Source organism: Caloenas nicobarica, chromosome 28 (assembly GCF_036013445.1).
Source record: "Caloenas nicobarica isolate bCalNic1 chromosome 28, bCalNic1.hap1, whole genome shotgun sequence".
In the NCBI taxonomy this organism is placed as follows: Eukaryota; Metazoa; Chordata; class Aves; order Columbiformes; family Columbidae; genus Caloenas; species Caloenas nicobarica.
Window position 1 is genome coordinate 1,895,961 of NC_088272.1, and position 16,846 is coordinate 1,912,806.

Below are 16,846 nucleotides of genomic sequence, written 5' to 3' on the forward strand. Positions count from 1 at the left end.
GAGACAGGTTGTCATGTCCATCCCACCTGAGTACATGATGGGACAGCAGCAGGAACATGGTCATGTCTGTCAGAGAAGCTGAAAGGCCAGCAGCAGTCCTGGGATTTAGAAGATCATGGTGAGGTTACTTCTTTCTGGTGAGGTGAAACACCACAAGAAGCCTAATGGGTTGGGTTCCCTGCATGAAGGGCAGTTTCTGAGATGGTTGAGCTTTCCTTGATAGTGGGAAGAAGCAGAAGAGAGAAAAAATATGTCAGAAAGTGCAACTTGGAAGATGGAGACTGGATATCAGGAGGAAGAAATGTCACTGGAAGGGCAGTGCTGTGGTGCAAGAGGCCACCCAGAGGGAGCTGGATCAGCCCATGGTTTGTGCTCCAAAGAACAGCCAGTGAGGGTGCAGACACATCAGTGAAGGGACAGAAATGCTGGGGTGAGAGCAGGTGGGGAAGCAGATGGGTGTGTGCAGTCTGCAGGGAAAGAGGGTCAGGTGTAGGACCGTGTAGAACAGCCTGTGATGGAGATGGCAAAGGGCGCTGGTGAGGCTGGAAGGGACCAACAGAACCGAGGTCTCTGTCCCCTTGCCCATGGCAGTTGTCTCTACCACTGAGGCCTAGGAGAAGACATGTTGTCCTCATGGCACTGGGGCCTCGTTGTCTCCTTGCAGCCCCATGGGGAAGCTGGAAGGTGCTGTACCAGTGTTGTCCTTCCCTCGGCCTTGCACACCCACATCCCACGGTCCCAGGAAGAGCCCTGAGCCGTGTGTGAGGGACAGGATCCCCCTTCCCATTGCCTGGAGGTCATGGCTTCTCCTTTCTGCTGCAGAAAGCAAACCAAGGGGTTTCTGAGCATCAGAGCTGAGGAAAACACTAAAAGGAGACCTCATGGTGGCTACAGCTTCCTCACAAGGGGAGAAGGAAGGGTAGGTACTGATCTCTTCTCTCTGGTGACCAGTGACAGAACCCAAGGGAATGGCAGGAGGATGTGCCGGGGGAGGGTGAATTGGACATGAGGAAAAGGTTCTTCACCCAGAGGTGCTGGACACTGAACAGGCTCCCCAGGGAGGTGTCCCAGCCCCAACCTGACAGTGTTCAAGAAGAAACGGGACAACGTTCTCAGACACACGGGGTGACCTGTGGGGTGTCCTGTGCAGGGACAGGAGTTGGACTGCAGGAGGGTGGTCAGCCGAACTGCTACTTTGGATTTCCGAAGGGCAGACTTTGACCTGTTCAGAAGGCTGGTTGGCAGAGTCCCTTGGGAGGCAGTTCTGAAGGACAAAGGTGTCCAGGAAGCTGGTCTCTCTTCAAGAAGGTGATCTCAGAGGCGCAGGAGCAGCTGTCCCCGTGTGCCGGACGGCGAACCAGCGGGGAAGTAGGCTGGCCTGGCTGAACAGACAGTTGTGTCTGCAGTTTAGGAATAAAAAGAGAATTTATAACCTTTGGAAGGAGTGACGGGAGGCTTAAGAGGAATACAAGGATGCTTTGGCCAGGCCCAAAGAGTTGCGGTGAATGGAGACAAATCCAGTGGGTGGCCGGTCACGAGTGGTGTTCCCCAGGGCTTGGTATCGGGGCCAGTTGTGTTTAATCTCTTTATCAATGATCTCGATGAGGTGATCGAGCGCACCCTCAGTAAGTTCGTAAATGATGACAAATTGTTCTGGAGTGTTGATCTGCTGGAGGGTGGGAAGGCCATACAGAGGGATCTAGATGAGCTGGATCGTTGGGCTGAGGCCAATTGTAGGAGGCTTAACAAGGCCAAGTGCTGGCTCCTGCACTTGGGTCAGAACAACCCAGGCAGCACTACAGGCTTGGGGAAGAGTGGCTGGAAAGCTGCCTGGCACAAAAGGACCTGCTGGTGTTCATTGACAGCAGCTGAACCTGAGCCAGCGTGTGCCCAGGTGGCCAAAAAGGCCACCAGCATCCTGGCTTGTATCAGGAACGGTGTGGCCAGCAGGACTAGAGAAGAGATCATCCCCTTGTACTGTGATCAGTTTTAGGCCCCTCATGACAAGGAAGATATCAAGGTGCTGGAGAGAGATCAGAGGAGGGTGTGACAAGGGTGGTGAAGGGGCTGGAGCACAAGTCTTATGAGGAGCAGCTGAGGGACCTTGGGGAATTCAGTCTGGAGAAAAGGAGGCTGAGGAGAGACCTTATCACTCTCTACAGCTCTCTGAAAGGAGGTTGTAGCATGGAGGGTGTTGGTCTCTTCTGCCAAGTACCAAGTGAGAGGACAAGAGGAACTGGCCTCAAGTTGCACCAGGGAAGGTTGAGATTGGATGTTAGGAAACATTTTTTCACAGAAAGGGTTTTGAAGCAACAGAACAGACTGCCCAGAGAGGGGGTCGAGTCGCCATCCCTGGAGGTGTTTAAAAGACAGATAGATGGGGCTCTTAGGGACATGGTTTAGTGCCAGATTTAGGTTATGGTTGGACTCAATGATTTTAAGGGTCTCTTCCAACCACAATTATTCTATGATTCCATGGTAAGTCATTTTTGATGTTTTCTTTCTCAGAGGACTATGCAACCTCCCTGAGAGCCATGACTTTTCTGAGGTGTTTGAGAGATGTCTCACGGTCACACCAGCCAGTTCCACCAGCACCTGTCTGCCCCTTCCCGCACCAAAAATTTTCTCCATAACCCAACCTTCCAGGCAAGTTTCTGGGACACGGCAAATGCTGTCCAGGTCTTCTGGGCTTGTTCAGAAGAGAGCAGCTCGTCAATATGTTCATGGGCTCTCTGTGCACCTCAAAGCTTTCCTGAGCATTTTGCTCAGTGCCAAACCTTTCTGGTCCTTAAGCTGTGGATGAGGGGGAGCAGGGATGTGGGGATGGTGTAGAAAAAAGGCTTTATCAAACTGTCTTGGGAGGGTTGTTCTGGGCATCCCACAGTCAAGGATGAGGATGCTGTAGAAAACAGTGGCACTGGTGAGAGGAGCTGGTGGAGAAAGCCTTGTGCCTGTCTACACTGGGGTAGAGAGCAGTGATGCATTCATGGGATGCCCATGTGAACAGGAAGGGGAGAAATGGTTCTGAAATGCAAATGCTCAGCATATGCAAGAGCTGCAGAAAATAGTCCTAACACATCTGTGAGCAGAGATGGTGCCGTTGTCAGCCACAAAACTGGGCAGCAAGTGGGTCTGGGTGCTGGAGCTGTAGCAGGTCTCCAGGGAGGTCACACTGGCCTCGGTTCCAGGAATCACATCCCAGTGCTGCATGCCGGTGGTTTCTTGGGGAAGTTACTCAACATGAAGTGACCTCAATACACTGTCCTACAGGCCTCCATGGCACCCACAGGAACAGCTGATGGTATTTGTGCTTATTAGGGTACATCTGCCCCCGCACAGGATGTGCATGCTCACATCTCCCCTCAGAGCACACCTGGACTTCTGACCTAGTCATTCGGTGTCTTTCCATGGCGGGAAGAACAAGCTCTCTGAGCCCTGGTGAGAGGACAATGATCAAAATGGTGGCTGCAAGAGGCAACAGCCCCAAGCTGGCACCCGGCAGCACGACAGACTGTTTCCATGTCTCTCTTGCACACACACTGTGTCCTGCGCTTCTCCTGGGACATCCCATCTCCCCACAAAGCCTTTCCCTAGGGAGAGCACACCTGCACTGGCCTGGCTGCCATTCCTGCACCCTGTCCCCACGCTCCCCACAGCCCCCGAGCTGGGGGTTTGCTCTGTAGATCAAGTGGGCTGTGGTGCCCGGGCTGTGGTGACTCTGCGGGGCCGTACTGGCCAGACTGGGAGGCAGCCCCAGCTGATGGTGGTCACTGCCACTGCCCGCGTCCCACACAAACTCTTGGGTGGCCACGGAGGGTGCTCAGAGGGACCCTGCCTTATTCACCATGTGCGTGGGTGCTGGCCACCAGCAAGCAACTGCTGAACAACCAGCCCGAAGTCCCTCGACAGCCACACTGGGACCCTGATCCCATCACACTGAGCCCACAGAGAAACAAGCCAAACAATGAGCCCCTTGAGAGTCTGTTCCTTAGGAATGTTCTTTAAAACAACTCTGGAAGAAGATCTAAACCTTCAGGCACTGTGCTAAGGAGATCCCCTTGCTGCTGGAGATGCTGTTCCGAGGCCAGCTCTGTCACACAAGTGCCCATTGCCTGTCCTGGTCACAGGACCGACACACAGTTCGACTGTGACCAAGCCCTGGGAGCCCTCAGGCCTTGCAGCAGCACAAGGGCTGAGAAGGAGAGTGGGGAAGTGGAAAGAGAAGGACTCTGGGAAGAACAAGGCTGGTGCTCCCTGGCAGAGCTGCTCTGCTGGGACTGTTTCCTCCATCTTTGCCAACAGACACCTTGTGTTGACCTTCACAAAGGTTGCAGAGGAAAGATCTCAGACAAACTGTTCACTGCAGGGTCATTTATTTTGTTTAAATACACAGAGAGCACAACTTCTCATTTACAAGGTCTTTCACTCGAACTATAAAGGTGGACAGATAATTAGAAGTGGGATGAATAATAACATTTCCTTGTGGGCAGTATTATCATAGTTAAAAAAGCAAAACCAAACAAGCCTTCCCCTAACTCCAAAAAATCATCTACAACTACGAAATATAAAAAAGACAGGTTGGACCTGTCATGAGTTATGTCATGAGTGATATGCAGAAGATGGGAAGTTTAAAGCCTTTGAAAATTATCCAGCCATGAGTTTCCTCAGGGCATCCTTTAGCTCCTGGTTCCTCATGCTGTAGATGAGGGAGTTCACTGCTGGAGGCACCACTGAGTACAGAACAGACACCACCAGGTCCAGCCATGGGGAGGAGATGGAGGGGGGCTTCAGGTAGGCAAACATGGCAGTGATGATGAACAGAGAGACCACGGCCAGGTGAGGGAGGCACGTGGAAAAGGCTTTGTGCCGTCCCTGCTCAGAGGGGATCCCCAGCACGGCCCTCAAGATCTGCACATAGGACACCACAATGAACACGAAACACAAAAAGAACAAACAGACACCAACAACAATAAGCCCAGATTCCCTGAGGTAGGCATCTGAGCAGGAGAGCTTGAGGATCTGGGGGATTTCACAGAAGAACTGGTCCAGGGCATTGCCCTTGCACAGTGGCAGTGAAAATGTATTGGCCGTGTGCAGCAGAGCATTGAGAAACCCACTGGCCCAGGCAGCTGCTGCCATGTGGACACAAGCTCTGCTGCCCAGGAGGGTCCCGTAGTGCAGGGGTTTGCAGATGGCAACGTAGCGGTCATAGGACATGACCGTGAGAAGAAAATACTCTGCACCAAACAAGAAAAATACACAGAAGACCTGGGCAGCACATCCTGCATAGGAAATGACCCTGGTATCCCACAGAGAGTTGGCCATGGATTTGGGGACAGTGATGGAGATGGATCCCAGGGCAAGGAGGGCGAGGTTGAGCAGGAAGAAGTACATGGGGGTGTGGAGGTGCTGGTCACAGGCTATGGTGGTGATGATGAGGCCGTTGCCCAGGAGGGCAGCCAGGTAGATGCCCAGGAAGAGCCAGAAGTGCAAGAGCTGCAGCTCCCGTGTGTCTGTGAACGCCAGGAGGAGGAACTGGGTGATGGAGCTGCTGTTGGACATTTGCTGCCTGTGGGCATGAGGACCTGTGCAAGGAGGAAAAGACAGTGACGGTTCAGATGAGACTTGTCTGGGAAAAACCAAAGCCATTTCCCACAGACCCTCCCACAAAGAGACCCTTTTCTTTTTCCAGGAGAACGTCCTGGCTGGAGCACTCGTCGGTGCTTGATGAGTGTGCAATGAAGAGCAGGGTCTCTGCCCAGGGGCTCTTGAGGAGTCAGCCTGAGCCTGTGTGATGGGGTGGGGCAGGGGCCAGTCCTGGGGTTCAGCTTTGTCAGATGGAACCGCTCCTGCTGCAGAAGGGACTGTCAGCATCTGTACCCCCAGGCCTGAGAAACTGAGTTTGAGAGGTTTGGCATTTCTAAAGGTCCTTCTCCCCTCCCACCCTGGGGAGTGTTCTCGGGTGTCAGAATCCCTCAGCATTTCTGCTGCACTCAGGGAGAACAGAGCGAGTCCTGCGAGACCAGAGGATGCCTGTGGGTCAGTGCAGAGTGAGGGCAGCTGCTCTGTCCCTCTGTCTTGCTCCAGCTGCCCTGGGCTGGCATCTTTCTGAGATGGTGATCACACTGCCATGTTACCCTGAAAAGCCACCAGGACTGCTGAGAGCAGAGGGATCCACCTCAGACCATGACATGTCCCACCCTTTCCTAAGGTCTCAGCTCCCCACTTCTATCCCAAGACACACACGGCTCATTTCACAAACCCAGCAGCACTTCCTCCATCATAGCATCTCTGCACTTCTCTGTGGGGAATTCAGATAATGCTCATTCCCCAGCCCCACACACTGCATTGCCCACAGCCCCACAGCTCAGAGCAAAGCTGGGACACGTGTTCCCATGGACACAGCTGCAGGAAAGGACCCACAAGATCAGGCTGTGACTCTGCAGCTGAAACTCCCATCCCCAGAGAGCCTGACAGCAAGAACCAGATCACACCAACAGTGACCCAGAGCAGTGGAGCAAGAAGGAAACTGCGGTGAGGGTGGGTGTGAGAGAGGCCAGGGCAGAGGCAGCCGGGCACTCAGACAGCGTCACCCTTCCCCAGCTGTGCAGCCACCTCCCACACACCAGCATTGCCGGGCAGCTGCTCTCAGCCTCTGTGCTCTGCAGAGGGAACTGGAGCTCTGGCTGCACAGGAGCTGCTTCATGCCTTGGAGCCCCCGGCCCTGAGGGCAGAGGCTTTGCTGGGTGGGAGAGGAGGCGAGGGGGCTGCTCACAGGAGGGATCTGCACTGCAGAGGATCAAAGGGAGTTTTCTTTGTTCCCCCTCCCATAACAATGCCAGTTTTATTTTCCTGTCATTTCTGATCATTTCCCTGCTGCCTGGAGATTTTCCCCCTGGGAGGTGTTTCCCTGTCCATGTCTCTTCCCTGTCAGCACTCACAGACCATCCCACCCTCTGTGCCCTCACCCTGGCCCTACAGATCCTGCCTGTTCACAGGGCACTGCCTGGGGGCATCTTCCTGTTTACAGACTGGGGAAAAGGGCAGGTCAGAGTAAGACTGACGGGTATAGCCAATGTGATGCAGGTGCTGTGCAGAGGCAGAGCAGCAGCTGAAGGGATGTTATGAGGCTTCTGGCAGATGTGATGATTAATCGGAGTTGCAGTTCAGGAGTCACAGTGACTTGTTTAAGCATGAGAGCTCATCTTCATTTTTTCCTTTCCTGCACCCCCCAACCCTTGGGATAGGAAACTGAAAAGGCAGGCTCAGGAAAGTTCCCTATCTGTCTGGTAATCCTTGCATTGATCTTCTGCTTGAGGCATCCCCTTGGAAAAATCCTGGGGGTGATCTGGAGCTGTGAGGAGCCCTGACCCACACAGCACCCCCTCAACAGCACAAGCACCTTTCCTGCCCTGATAGGGGTCGCTCCTTCCCCCCACAGCTTCTCCCCACAGCACCGTGGGGATCTCCCCGGGCAGGCTGAGCGCTGACCCTGGCAGGCGGCAGAGTCCCTGCCCCGGCACAGCCCTGGGGTGCAGGGACCCTGCTCTGCAGGACAGCCCTGGGCACCCCTGGGTGCTCACCCAGCTTCACAGCTGTTCAACATTGCCTGCCAAGAGCCTCCTCCTCACAGATCCCACAAGCTGTGCCTGTGCTAACTTGAGGAGATGCCTCCAGGAGCTGCAGCTGCATTGCCCTGCACCCAGAGACTTACCATGGCAAGGGCTGCAAAGATTTCTCCTCTGTGAGCTCTCAGTCATCCTCCCCATCCTGACCACCTTTCATCTCCCTCTGCCTTGCTCGTCTCCCTGAGATCCCCAGGCAGAGCCCTCAGCCCTGCTGCGCTTTGCAGAGGAGCTGCTCCTGGGCAGAGCTGTCTCTCTGCAGCGCTGCCGCTTGCCATGAGCTCCCTCTGTCCCAGGAGCCCAGCCCAGCTCAGCAGCACAGGAGCAGCCCAAGGTGCTTTAATGACCCCTCTCGTGGGTTTGGTGCTGAGGCCATGAACCTCAGTCTCTAAGACGCAGTAGAAGAAACCTCTCAAGAAGTCAAAAGCCAGACTCAAACTCCAAAGATTCTTGTAATGTTAATGGGTCCCACTGAGGAACACTACTGAGGAACTGACCCCAGGGTCTGGTTAGAGAAGAAAAACGGAGGCAGAGATGACAGGTCAGGACAAGCAAGGTGAAGGTCTCTCTGATGCTCAGTAAACCTGGATGTGTTTCATTAACCAAAGGGCCAAGCCCTGACCCCCAGCCCTGGGAAGGCAGATCCTGTCCCTCCCACGTTGCCCAGGGCCCTTCCTGGGACAGTGTGATGTGGGGCTGTGCAAGGCCAAGGGCAGGACTATGGTCCCACACCTCCCAGGTTCCTGGCTGGGGACAAGGAGGCCATGAGGCCCCTGTGCTGTAAGGACAAGGTGTCTCCTCACAGGCATCAGAGCTGGAGACAACAGCCACAGCCAGGGGGAGAAGCAGCTCCAGCTGTTAGTGTTTACATGCAGACGGTTTATCCTGATGAGAGCGTCTATCCCAAGATAACATCATGAGGAGTTACAGGACACTACGAATACCACCTGCAGGAGAAACTTTGCGGTCTTGGGGGGCTAGTGCTCGTAATGCCAGAGGTCTGGACTTAGAGGGGAAGTTTCCCTTCATGTGGGAGAACATCAGGAATGTGTGGAGCTCTGCCTGGGGACAGAGAATATCAGCTGAAAGTTGAGGACTCAGCGTGAGAGGGCAGAACAACATGGGCAATGTTGTGGTGGGTGGACATCAGCTACTGACTCACTGATGAGGAAGAGGAATTAGATGAGGCCTCCTTCAGACAAAGGAAAGAAGCCTCATGTTTCCAGGCAGTGTCCTCATGGCAAACCTAAGATATCCCAATAGCTGCAATGTACCAGCCATGCAGGAGGGTTTTGGAGCTCATGGACAACATCTTCCTGACACGGGTGACTGAGGAGTCAGTGAGGTGAGGTGCCCTGTGGGACTTTACACTTACAAACCAGAAAGGGTTGGTCAGGGATGTAACAGTCAGGGATGAGAAAGGAGAGTTGAGGCTCCTGGAAGATGCTAACAAGGCAAAGAGCAGGATTTCAGGAGAGCAGGCTTTGGCCAGCTGAGGGACCTTTGGGTCCTATGGAACATGACCTTGGTGTCTGCAGCAATTTTTCTCTCACATTTCCTCCCTGCTCTCTCCCACCTGCTGTTGTGCAGCATTTTTTACCCTTTCTCAAATACAATATCACAGAGGTGCTGCCAACATCCCTGAGTGGCTCAGATTTGGCAAGGAGTGGGTCCATCTTGGAGCCAGCTCATATCGGCTCTGTCTGACATCAAACTCCTGTTGTCTTCTCAGAGAGGTGACAACTGTAGCACACCCACACTCACTCCAGTTCCAAGACTTTGCCATGTAAACCCAATACAGGGTGATAAAGTGTTGGGTGTTACAAACTACTTGATCATGGGGAAGAAATGGAAAAGATCTTCTGTTAGTAACCTGAGGAAGTCTCCAGTCAATCAGCAGGTTCCTATGGGGAACTGTCATTGCCCTGACATTCACTGGGCAGGCAAAGCGGCAGGTGCCAACAGTCCAAAGGATCTTGGGACAACTTCTTAACGTGACTGCCTGGTGGGACAACAAGGGTGATGCTCACCTGGATCTGGAACTGGGAGACAAAGAAGAGCTGGTGAGGGATGTGCACATCAGTGTCCACCTTGGCTGTGGTGACCAGGCAACAGTGGGATTCCAGGCACCAGAGGGGAGGGAGGAAGGCCAGCAGCAGAGCACAGGCTGGTGGGCTCCAGAGGAGAAGACTTTGACATGCTGGGAGACGGCGGCTAATAAAGGTGGTGACATGGAAGTAGGTCTGAAGGGTGAAGGAGCTCAGGAAATCTGAGAAGCCTTACAGGACAGCCTGCTCCAAGCACAAGAATGATCTCTCCAAGTACCCATGAAAAGAAGACTTTATGTCATGAGGCTGCTTGCCTGAACAGATGGAGCTCCAGGGCAAAAAGGCAGCACACAGAAGGCAGAAGCAGGGGAAGCTGTAAAGGAGGAATTTAGAATCCTTGTCCATGGATGTGGGGATGATGCCAAAGCTGCCCTGGACTTGATACCTGCAGGGGAGGCTGAGGGCAGCAAGATGAGCTGACGTTGCTTCCTTACAGTAAAAGAATAGACAGGGCGAACGTGGGCCTGCTGCTGAACTTCGTAAGAGTAGAATCAGACAGGACCGATGTACTTCATGGCTTCTTTGCCTCCATCTCCACCAGCAAGGTCTCCTGGGACTTTGTTCCTGAAGGCAGGAGTCTGGAGAACACCCAGGAGTGGATGGGGCTCAAGTCAGGAGTTACCTGAGCAAACTCAGACACCATTACAGAAAAGGAGATGGGTCACTTGACCGGCTCCCTGAACACAAGTATCGCTGTGCTGTGGCACCTGAGATTCCCAGGAACTCCCACCTCTGGGTCCAGAGTTGTGTGATTCCTCCTGAGGAGTCCTATCCTGTCTCCTTACTCAAGTGGTGCTTTAGGCACCCACTTTTCTGACACGTTCAGTCTTTATCAGGAGATTCTCTAGATCAATATTTAGTGGACATTGATACCAGTTGTTCTGGCAATGAGGGCATTGGGAGGGGGACGTAAATATAAGAAATTTGGCTTTATGACTACTTATTAAGGAAATGCTCACTGTTTGGCTACAGTTCTGAAATCTCTCTGATCATCCACACCAGACCTGAAGCCTTTAGCAAAGTGCTGCAGAGAGCCTTGTAAGAGCATTTTGGATGTTAACGAGCCCTCTGCTGCCATGATCCTGAACTGCAGCTAGTGAAAGAATTAACAAACTTCTAATGAAGTGAAAGGCAGAAACAAACCCCAAGTTTCTGAGGCTGTTTGCTACCCCATGAGGGGCCATCGCTGACACAAGCAGTCCCTGTCCCTGGAGGCTGCTGAAGGAAAAGCCTGGAGACAATGGTCAGAGGTGGTAAAGGCGATGTGGAGGTGGCTCTGGTGCCCTGTCAGCCCTTCATGGTTGTTTATCACCAGAATGGCCAAGCCCTGACCCCCAGGGCCTGGCAAAGGAGACCCTTTCAGTCAAATGTTTCTCAAGGCTCTGCCTGTGGTCACTGGGAGGGTATTTGTGGTTTGGGTGTGGCTTTGGTGCCAAGTGCTGTTGCTTTATCCACAGGGCTCTAGTTTTCTGAGGGTTTGGCAATGCCTATGAGGCTCCCCAAGCCCATGCAGCTTCTTTCATAGACCTGCAATGGTCACCAATCACCTGAGCTGTCCCGGTCCCAAACTTGCTTGAATCCACTCTTTGGATCCATGCCCCAGCACTGAAAGCACACGTTCCTTCTTCTGCTGCCCGAAAATAAAAAAGAAAAATCAATCTATTCCACATTAGCATCACCAGACCATGCTCTTCAGGTCTTCTTCTTTAACACGTTTACTGCTACGCATAGACCCGTGTCTTCCTGCACTCCCATGTGTCTCACAAACCTTTCACTCTTGTCCTCCAGAAATGGGCCAACACTCCAGGAGGCTGGTGCTTCCTCCAGGCTCATGGATGATTCCTGAGGACCATCCAAGCATGGGGAGTGCAAGAGAGGAGCAGAGCAAGGTCAGCTCATGGGCCATGCCTGAGCACAGCCCCCCCAGCAGCAGCCGTTCCCATCTCCCAGGCACAGCCATGCCCACAGCAGGCAAATGTCACTGCCATATATGATTAGCCCAAGAGAAGGCTGCCTTCTTTCCATAACCCCCTAAAAATCTTCCTCCTATTCCCCCTCCACCCACAAACATCAACCACATTCCACTTGCGGGGTTAAACATGGTCGTAAGGATTTGCTGAATTCATCAACCACCACCCTTCTCTACCTCACATCCCCTGACCCTCCCACACCACACATGGCCGCTCACTGCTGCTCAGGGCCTCTCACTCTTCAGAAGAGGCCTTGAGCTTCTTGGTTCTTCCTGGTGCTTGTTATAAACTTCCTCACTCCCTCTAGAGCTCATGGTGAGCTCTCTTGTTCACAACAGGACCTTTGTAACCAACTCTTACAAAACGGTTGTCTTTCTGTGATCATCTGTGCAGAAGGAGTGATAACAGGAAAGCACCCAATATATCAAATCCGATGCCCAGTGAAATGCAACAAAACCTTGTTGAGCCACCCCATTAGCTGTATTTTTCCAGCAAGGAGTTTCTCCTGAGAAAGTGATCCAGCCTCTGCCACTCTGTGGAGAGGCACATGAGCAGTGTCCATGCACCTGGGGACACAAAGGGTGACTTTTGCCAGACCACGCTTTGTCTGAACCACTTAGATATGTACTTATGGATGGGGTATCAAGCCTTACAGTGCAGCAGAGACTGGAGTTCTGAGCTCCCTTTATCCGCCCTGTTTGACACCATGTAAAATGAAAAGTTGGTTTTAATTCTCTTCACAGCCTGAAGGCCCACATGGGTCAGGAGACAAGCCAGGATACCCAACAAGGAATCACATGCTCTGCACTTAAAGTTCAGGTGTTCCCAGGAATCTCAGGAATGCCAATTGCTGGGTGCAAGGAGCTGGTCAAGAGCCTCGTCTCCATTTCTGTAACGATGGCTTTGCTGCCTGGCTGAAGTGCAGACTCTGTACATGGATGCTGACACTTGTTGAGCAACCTGCTCTGAAAGGATGAACGAGGTGGCCTGTTCTTTCTGGAAGGGTGTTAGGACAGCCAAAAAGAAGAACTTGGGTTGGGGCAAATGAAAAGGGATGCAAAAGTTGTGGTCAGGGCTGTTTAGGGTTACTTGTAAAGCAGCCCTGCAGCTCATGTGAATTATTTCCGTTGTCAGGGAAAACCTGAGAGTTTAGTCTATTTTGAAAACTGAAGGGTAAGGAAGGACAGCATCATTCAGGCTGGAAAGGACCTTGGTACGTGTCTTGACCAACCTCCTGCTCAAAGCAGGGTCAGACCAGATTACTCAGGGCTCTATCCAAACACATCTTGGACACTTTCTGGGACACTGTAAGTGCGCACTCCCGGGAAACAGCTTCCAGGGCTTGACTGTCCTCATGACTGGAAAGTTTCTCCCTTTATCTAGAGCCTTTCTAAGTCCAAGCATTCAGATTGTTTTTTACCCATCTACTTGCACACCGATGCAGACCCTATTATCCTTCCTTGGACACAAGAATATTGTGGGGGATGATGCTGAATGCCTTGCTGACTTCCAGGTAACAGACCACCACTGCTCTCCCCACGTCCAGCAACCCTGTCCTTTCCTCACAGAAAGCAAAGAGGATGGACAGGCACAACCTGCCCTGGGTAAACCCCGTCACCTTCTCTTTCACACACTCAAAAATGGGGTCCCAGTGAACATGTTCTGGGGCACAGCCCTTAGTTCCCCTGCTCACCCATTGGCCATTTTTGAAAAGTGCACACACTGTGTGAGAGCTGCCAGTGGTCAAGGAGTGCCCCCAGTCTCCATGAGCTTTCCAAGAAGGTGGAGAGGAGAGTGTCCTCACTGTGACATGGTCCTGCTGTCTCAGCTCCTGGGATGCTGCCCCTCCTGTCCCATAGACTGGAAAGGATTGTGTTGGTTCCAGTGACCCCTGACTTGATCCCCATCCACTGCTGGTTGTTCTGCCTCCAGTGACAGAGGCCTGGGAGACCTTGCTGGTGAAAATGGAGTACAAGAGACACAGAGAATATCACTTCTATCCATTATTAAATCAATGAGTGGCCACAAGGTGTCTTTGTTTCTCCTTTCCTGAACTAGGAACAGCTCATTATGGGGCCCTTGAATTGCCTTACAGGTCTAGACTGAGTTTTGCTCTGGCCTGTTGCTGTGCTTGGAGGCTGCTGTCCTTGCAGACCAGATGAACTAACTTCTGCCACCCTGCCTTGGCAGTTTATTCCATCCGTGTCACAGCTCTGTCTGCAACACTGACAGCTCCAGCTCAGCCAGTCAGGTCCCTGGCTGAGGCCATTGCCTCACATCTGGGCTGAACCACCCCAGCTGTGGCACCAGGAAACCTCTGAGTCGCCCCATGGAAACCTGGTACCAAGTGTCCAAGACTCCATGTGTGCAAAGGCTTTGCTTCAGAGCACAGACATGACATGGCCAGAAGATTGCTGAATGTCTCTCTAGATCTAGGAGTATAAACCCAGTATATAATCCCTAAATTCATTCCGGTGAACATATTCCTCCCCCAGTTTGCAGAAATTAGATCCTTTGCTGTAACCTTTCTGGTGTCCTGTCTAATAATGGGACAAGAAAAGCTGATTCTCATACCAATTTATTTTCTAATAGGAAGAATACAATGCTGTCAAGAAGTGTCTCTGCAGAGGAGAGAGAATACATCAGTGAGTACTTCAGGCTGTTTGAAAGGATGTGACCCTGGAGCCCCAGGGACAGCTGGAGGGAGCCCAGAGGGGACAGAGAAAGGGACATCATGGGCTGCTCCTGTGCTGCTGAGCTGGGCTGGGCTCCTGGGACAGAGGGAGCTCATGGCAAGCGGCAGCGCTGCAAAGAGACAGCTCTGCCCAGGAGCAGCTCCTCTGCAAAGCACAGCAGGGCTGAAGGCTCTGCCTGGGGATCTCAGGGAGACGAGCAAAACAGAGATAGATGAAAGGTGATCAGGATGGGGAGGATGACTGAGAGCTCACTGGAGGAGAAATCTTTGCAGCCCTTGCCATGGTAAGTCTCAGGGTGCAGGGCAATGCAGGTGCAGCTCCTGGAGGCATCTCCTCAAGTTAGCACAGGCACAGCTTGAGGGATCTGTGAGGAGGAGGCTCTTGGCAGGCAGTGTTGAACAGCTGTGAAGGTGGGTGAGCACCCAGGGTTGCCCAGGGCTGTCCTGCAGAGCAGGGTCCCTGCACCCCAGGGCTGTGCCGGGGCAGGGACTCTGCCGCCTGCCAGGGTCAGCGCTCAGCCTGCCCGGGGAGATCCCCACGGTGCTGTGGGGAGAAGCTGTGGGGGGAAGGAGCGACCCCTATCAGGGCAGGAAAGGTGCTTGTGCTGTGGAGAGGCTGCTGTGTGGGTCAGGGCTCCTCACAGCTCCAGATCACCCCCAGGATTTTTCCAAGTGGATGCCTCAAGCAGAAGATCAATGCAAGGATTACCAGACAGATAGGGAGCTTTCCTGAGCCTGCCTTTTCAGTTTCCTATCCCAAGGGTTGGGGGGTGCAGGAAAGTATAAAATGAAAATGAGCTCTCATGCTTAAACAAGTCACTGTGACTCCTGAACTGCAACTCCGATTAATCGTCACATCTGCCAGAAGCCTCATAACATCCCTTCAGCTGCTGCTCTGCCTGTGCACAGCACCAGCATCACATTGGCTATACCTGTCAGCCTTAGTCTGACCTGTCCTTTTCCCCAGTCTGCAAACAGGAAGATGCCCCCAGGCAGTGCCCTGTGAACAGGCAGGATCTGTAGGGCCAGGGTGAGGGCACAGAGGGCGGGATGGGGTCTGTGAGCATTGACAGGGAAGAGACATGGACAGGGAAACACTTCCCAGGAGGAGAATCTCCAGGCAATAGGGAAATGATCAGAAATGAGAGGTAACTAAACTCAGAATTGTTATGGGAGGGAGAACATAGAAAACTCCGTATGATCCCCGCAGTGCAGATCCCTCCTGTGAGCAGCCCCCTCGCCTCCTCTCCCACCCAGCAAAGCCTCTGCCCTCAGGGCCGGAGGCTCCAAGGCATGAAGCAGCTCCTGTGCAGCCAGAGCTCCAGTTCCCTCTGCAGAGCACAGGGGCTGAGAGCAGCTGCCCGGCAATGCTGGTGTGTGGGAGGTGGCTGCACAGCTGGGGAAGGGTGACGCTGTCTGAGTGCCCGGCTGCCTCTGCCCTGGCCTCTCTCACACCCACCCTCACTGCAGTTTCCTTCTTGCTCCACTGCTCTGGGTCACTGCTGTTGTGATCTGGTTCTTGCTGTCAGGCTCTCTGGGGATGGGAGTTTCAGCTGCAGAGTCACAGCCTGATCTTGTGGGTCCTTGTGGGTCCTGCAGCTGTGTCCACGGAAACACGTGTCCCAGCTTTGCTCTGAGCTGTGGGGCTGTGGGCAATGCAGTGTGTGGGGCTGGGGAATGAGCTGAGTCTCCCTGAATCAAATGGCATCATTAGGACACTTGGATATCTCCTGGGAGTTTACACAGATGCTCTGAACTACCCTCCAGGATGCAAACCAGTCCTACAGCATCTGTGTGGTATCTGAAGGCTCCAAGGAGAAGCTGTGACAGACAAAATGCTGTTTGGTTGGTTGAATGAGGTGTGTGTATCCCGAGCTAAACAGGCTGAGACCTTAGGAAAGGGTGGGACATGTCATGGTCTGAGGTGGATCCCTCTGCTCTCAGCAGTGCCTGGTGGCTTTTCAGGGTGACATGTCAGTGTGATCACCCTCCATCTCAGAAAGGTGCCAGCCCAGGGCAGCTGGAGCAAGACAGAGGGACAGAGCAGCTGCCCTCACTCTGCACTGACCCACAGGCATCCTCTGGTCTCGCAGGACTCGCTCTGTTCTCCCTGAGTGCAGCAGAAATCCTGAGGGTTTCTGACACCCAAGAACACTTCCCAGGGTGGGAGGGGAGAAGGAGCTGTAGAAACGCCAAACCTCTCAAACTCAGTTTCTCAGGTCTGGGGGTACAGATGCTGGCAGTCCCTTCTGCAGCAGGAGTGGTTCCATCTGACAAAGCTGAACCCCAGGACTGGACCCTGCCCCACCCATCACACAGGCTCAGGCTGACTCCTCAAGAGCCTCTGGGCAGAGACCCTGCTCTTCATTGCACACTCATCAAGCACCGACGAGGGCTCCAGCCAGGATGTTCTCCTGGAAAAAGAAAAGGGTCTTTTTGTGGAAGAGT

The 16,846-nt window shown here is 53.2% G+C and overlaps 1 protein-coding gene across 1 annotated transcript; it reads right to left on the minus strand.

Annotated features, from left to right (window-relative positions):
• Positions 1-4,644: 4,644 nt before the first annotated feature.
• LOC135999552 (olfactory receptor 14C36-like) lies at positions 4,645-5,562 on the minus strand. Its single transcript, XM_065653122.1, has one exon. It carries the CDS (start codon positions 5,560-5,562, stop codon positions 4,645-4,647), a length of 918 nt encoding a protein of 305 aa, XP_065509194.1.
• Between the last annotated feature and the right edge of the window lie 11,284 nt (positions 5,563-16,846).

Bases quoted from the DNA above. Each gene is read 5' to 3' on its own strand.
- LOC135999552 (XM_065653122.1), bottom strand. From the start codon at position 5,562: ATGTCCAACAGCAGCTCCATCACCCAGTTCCTCCTCCTGGCGTTCACA.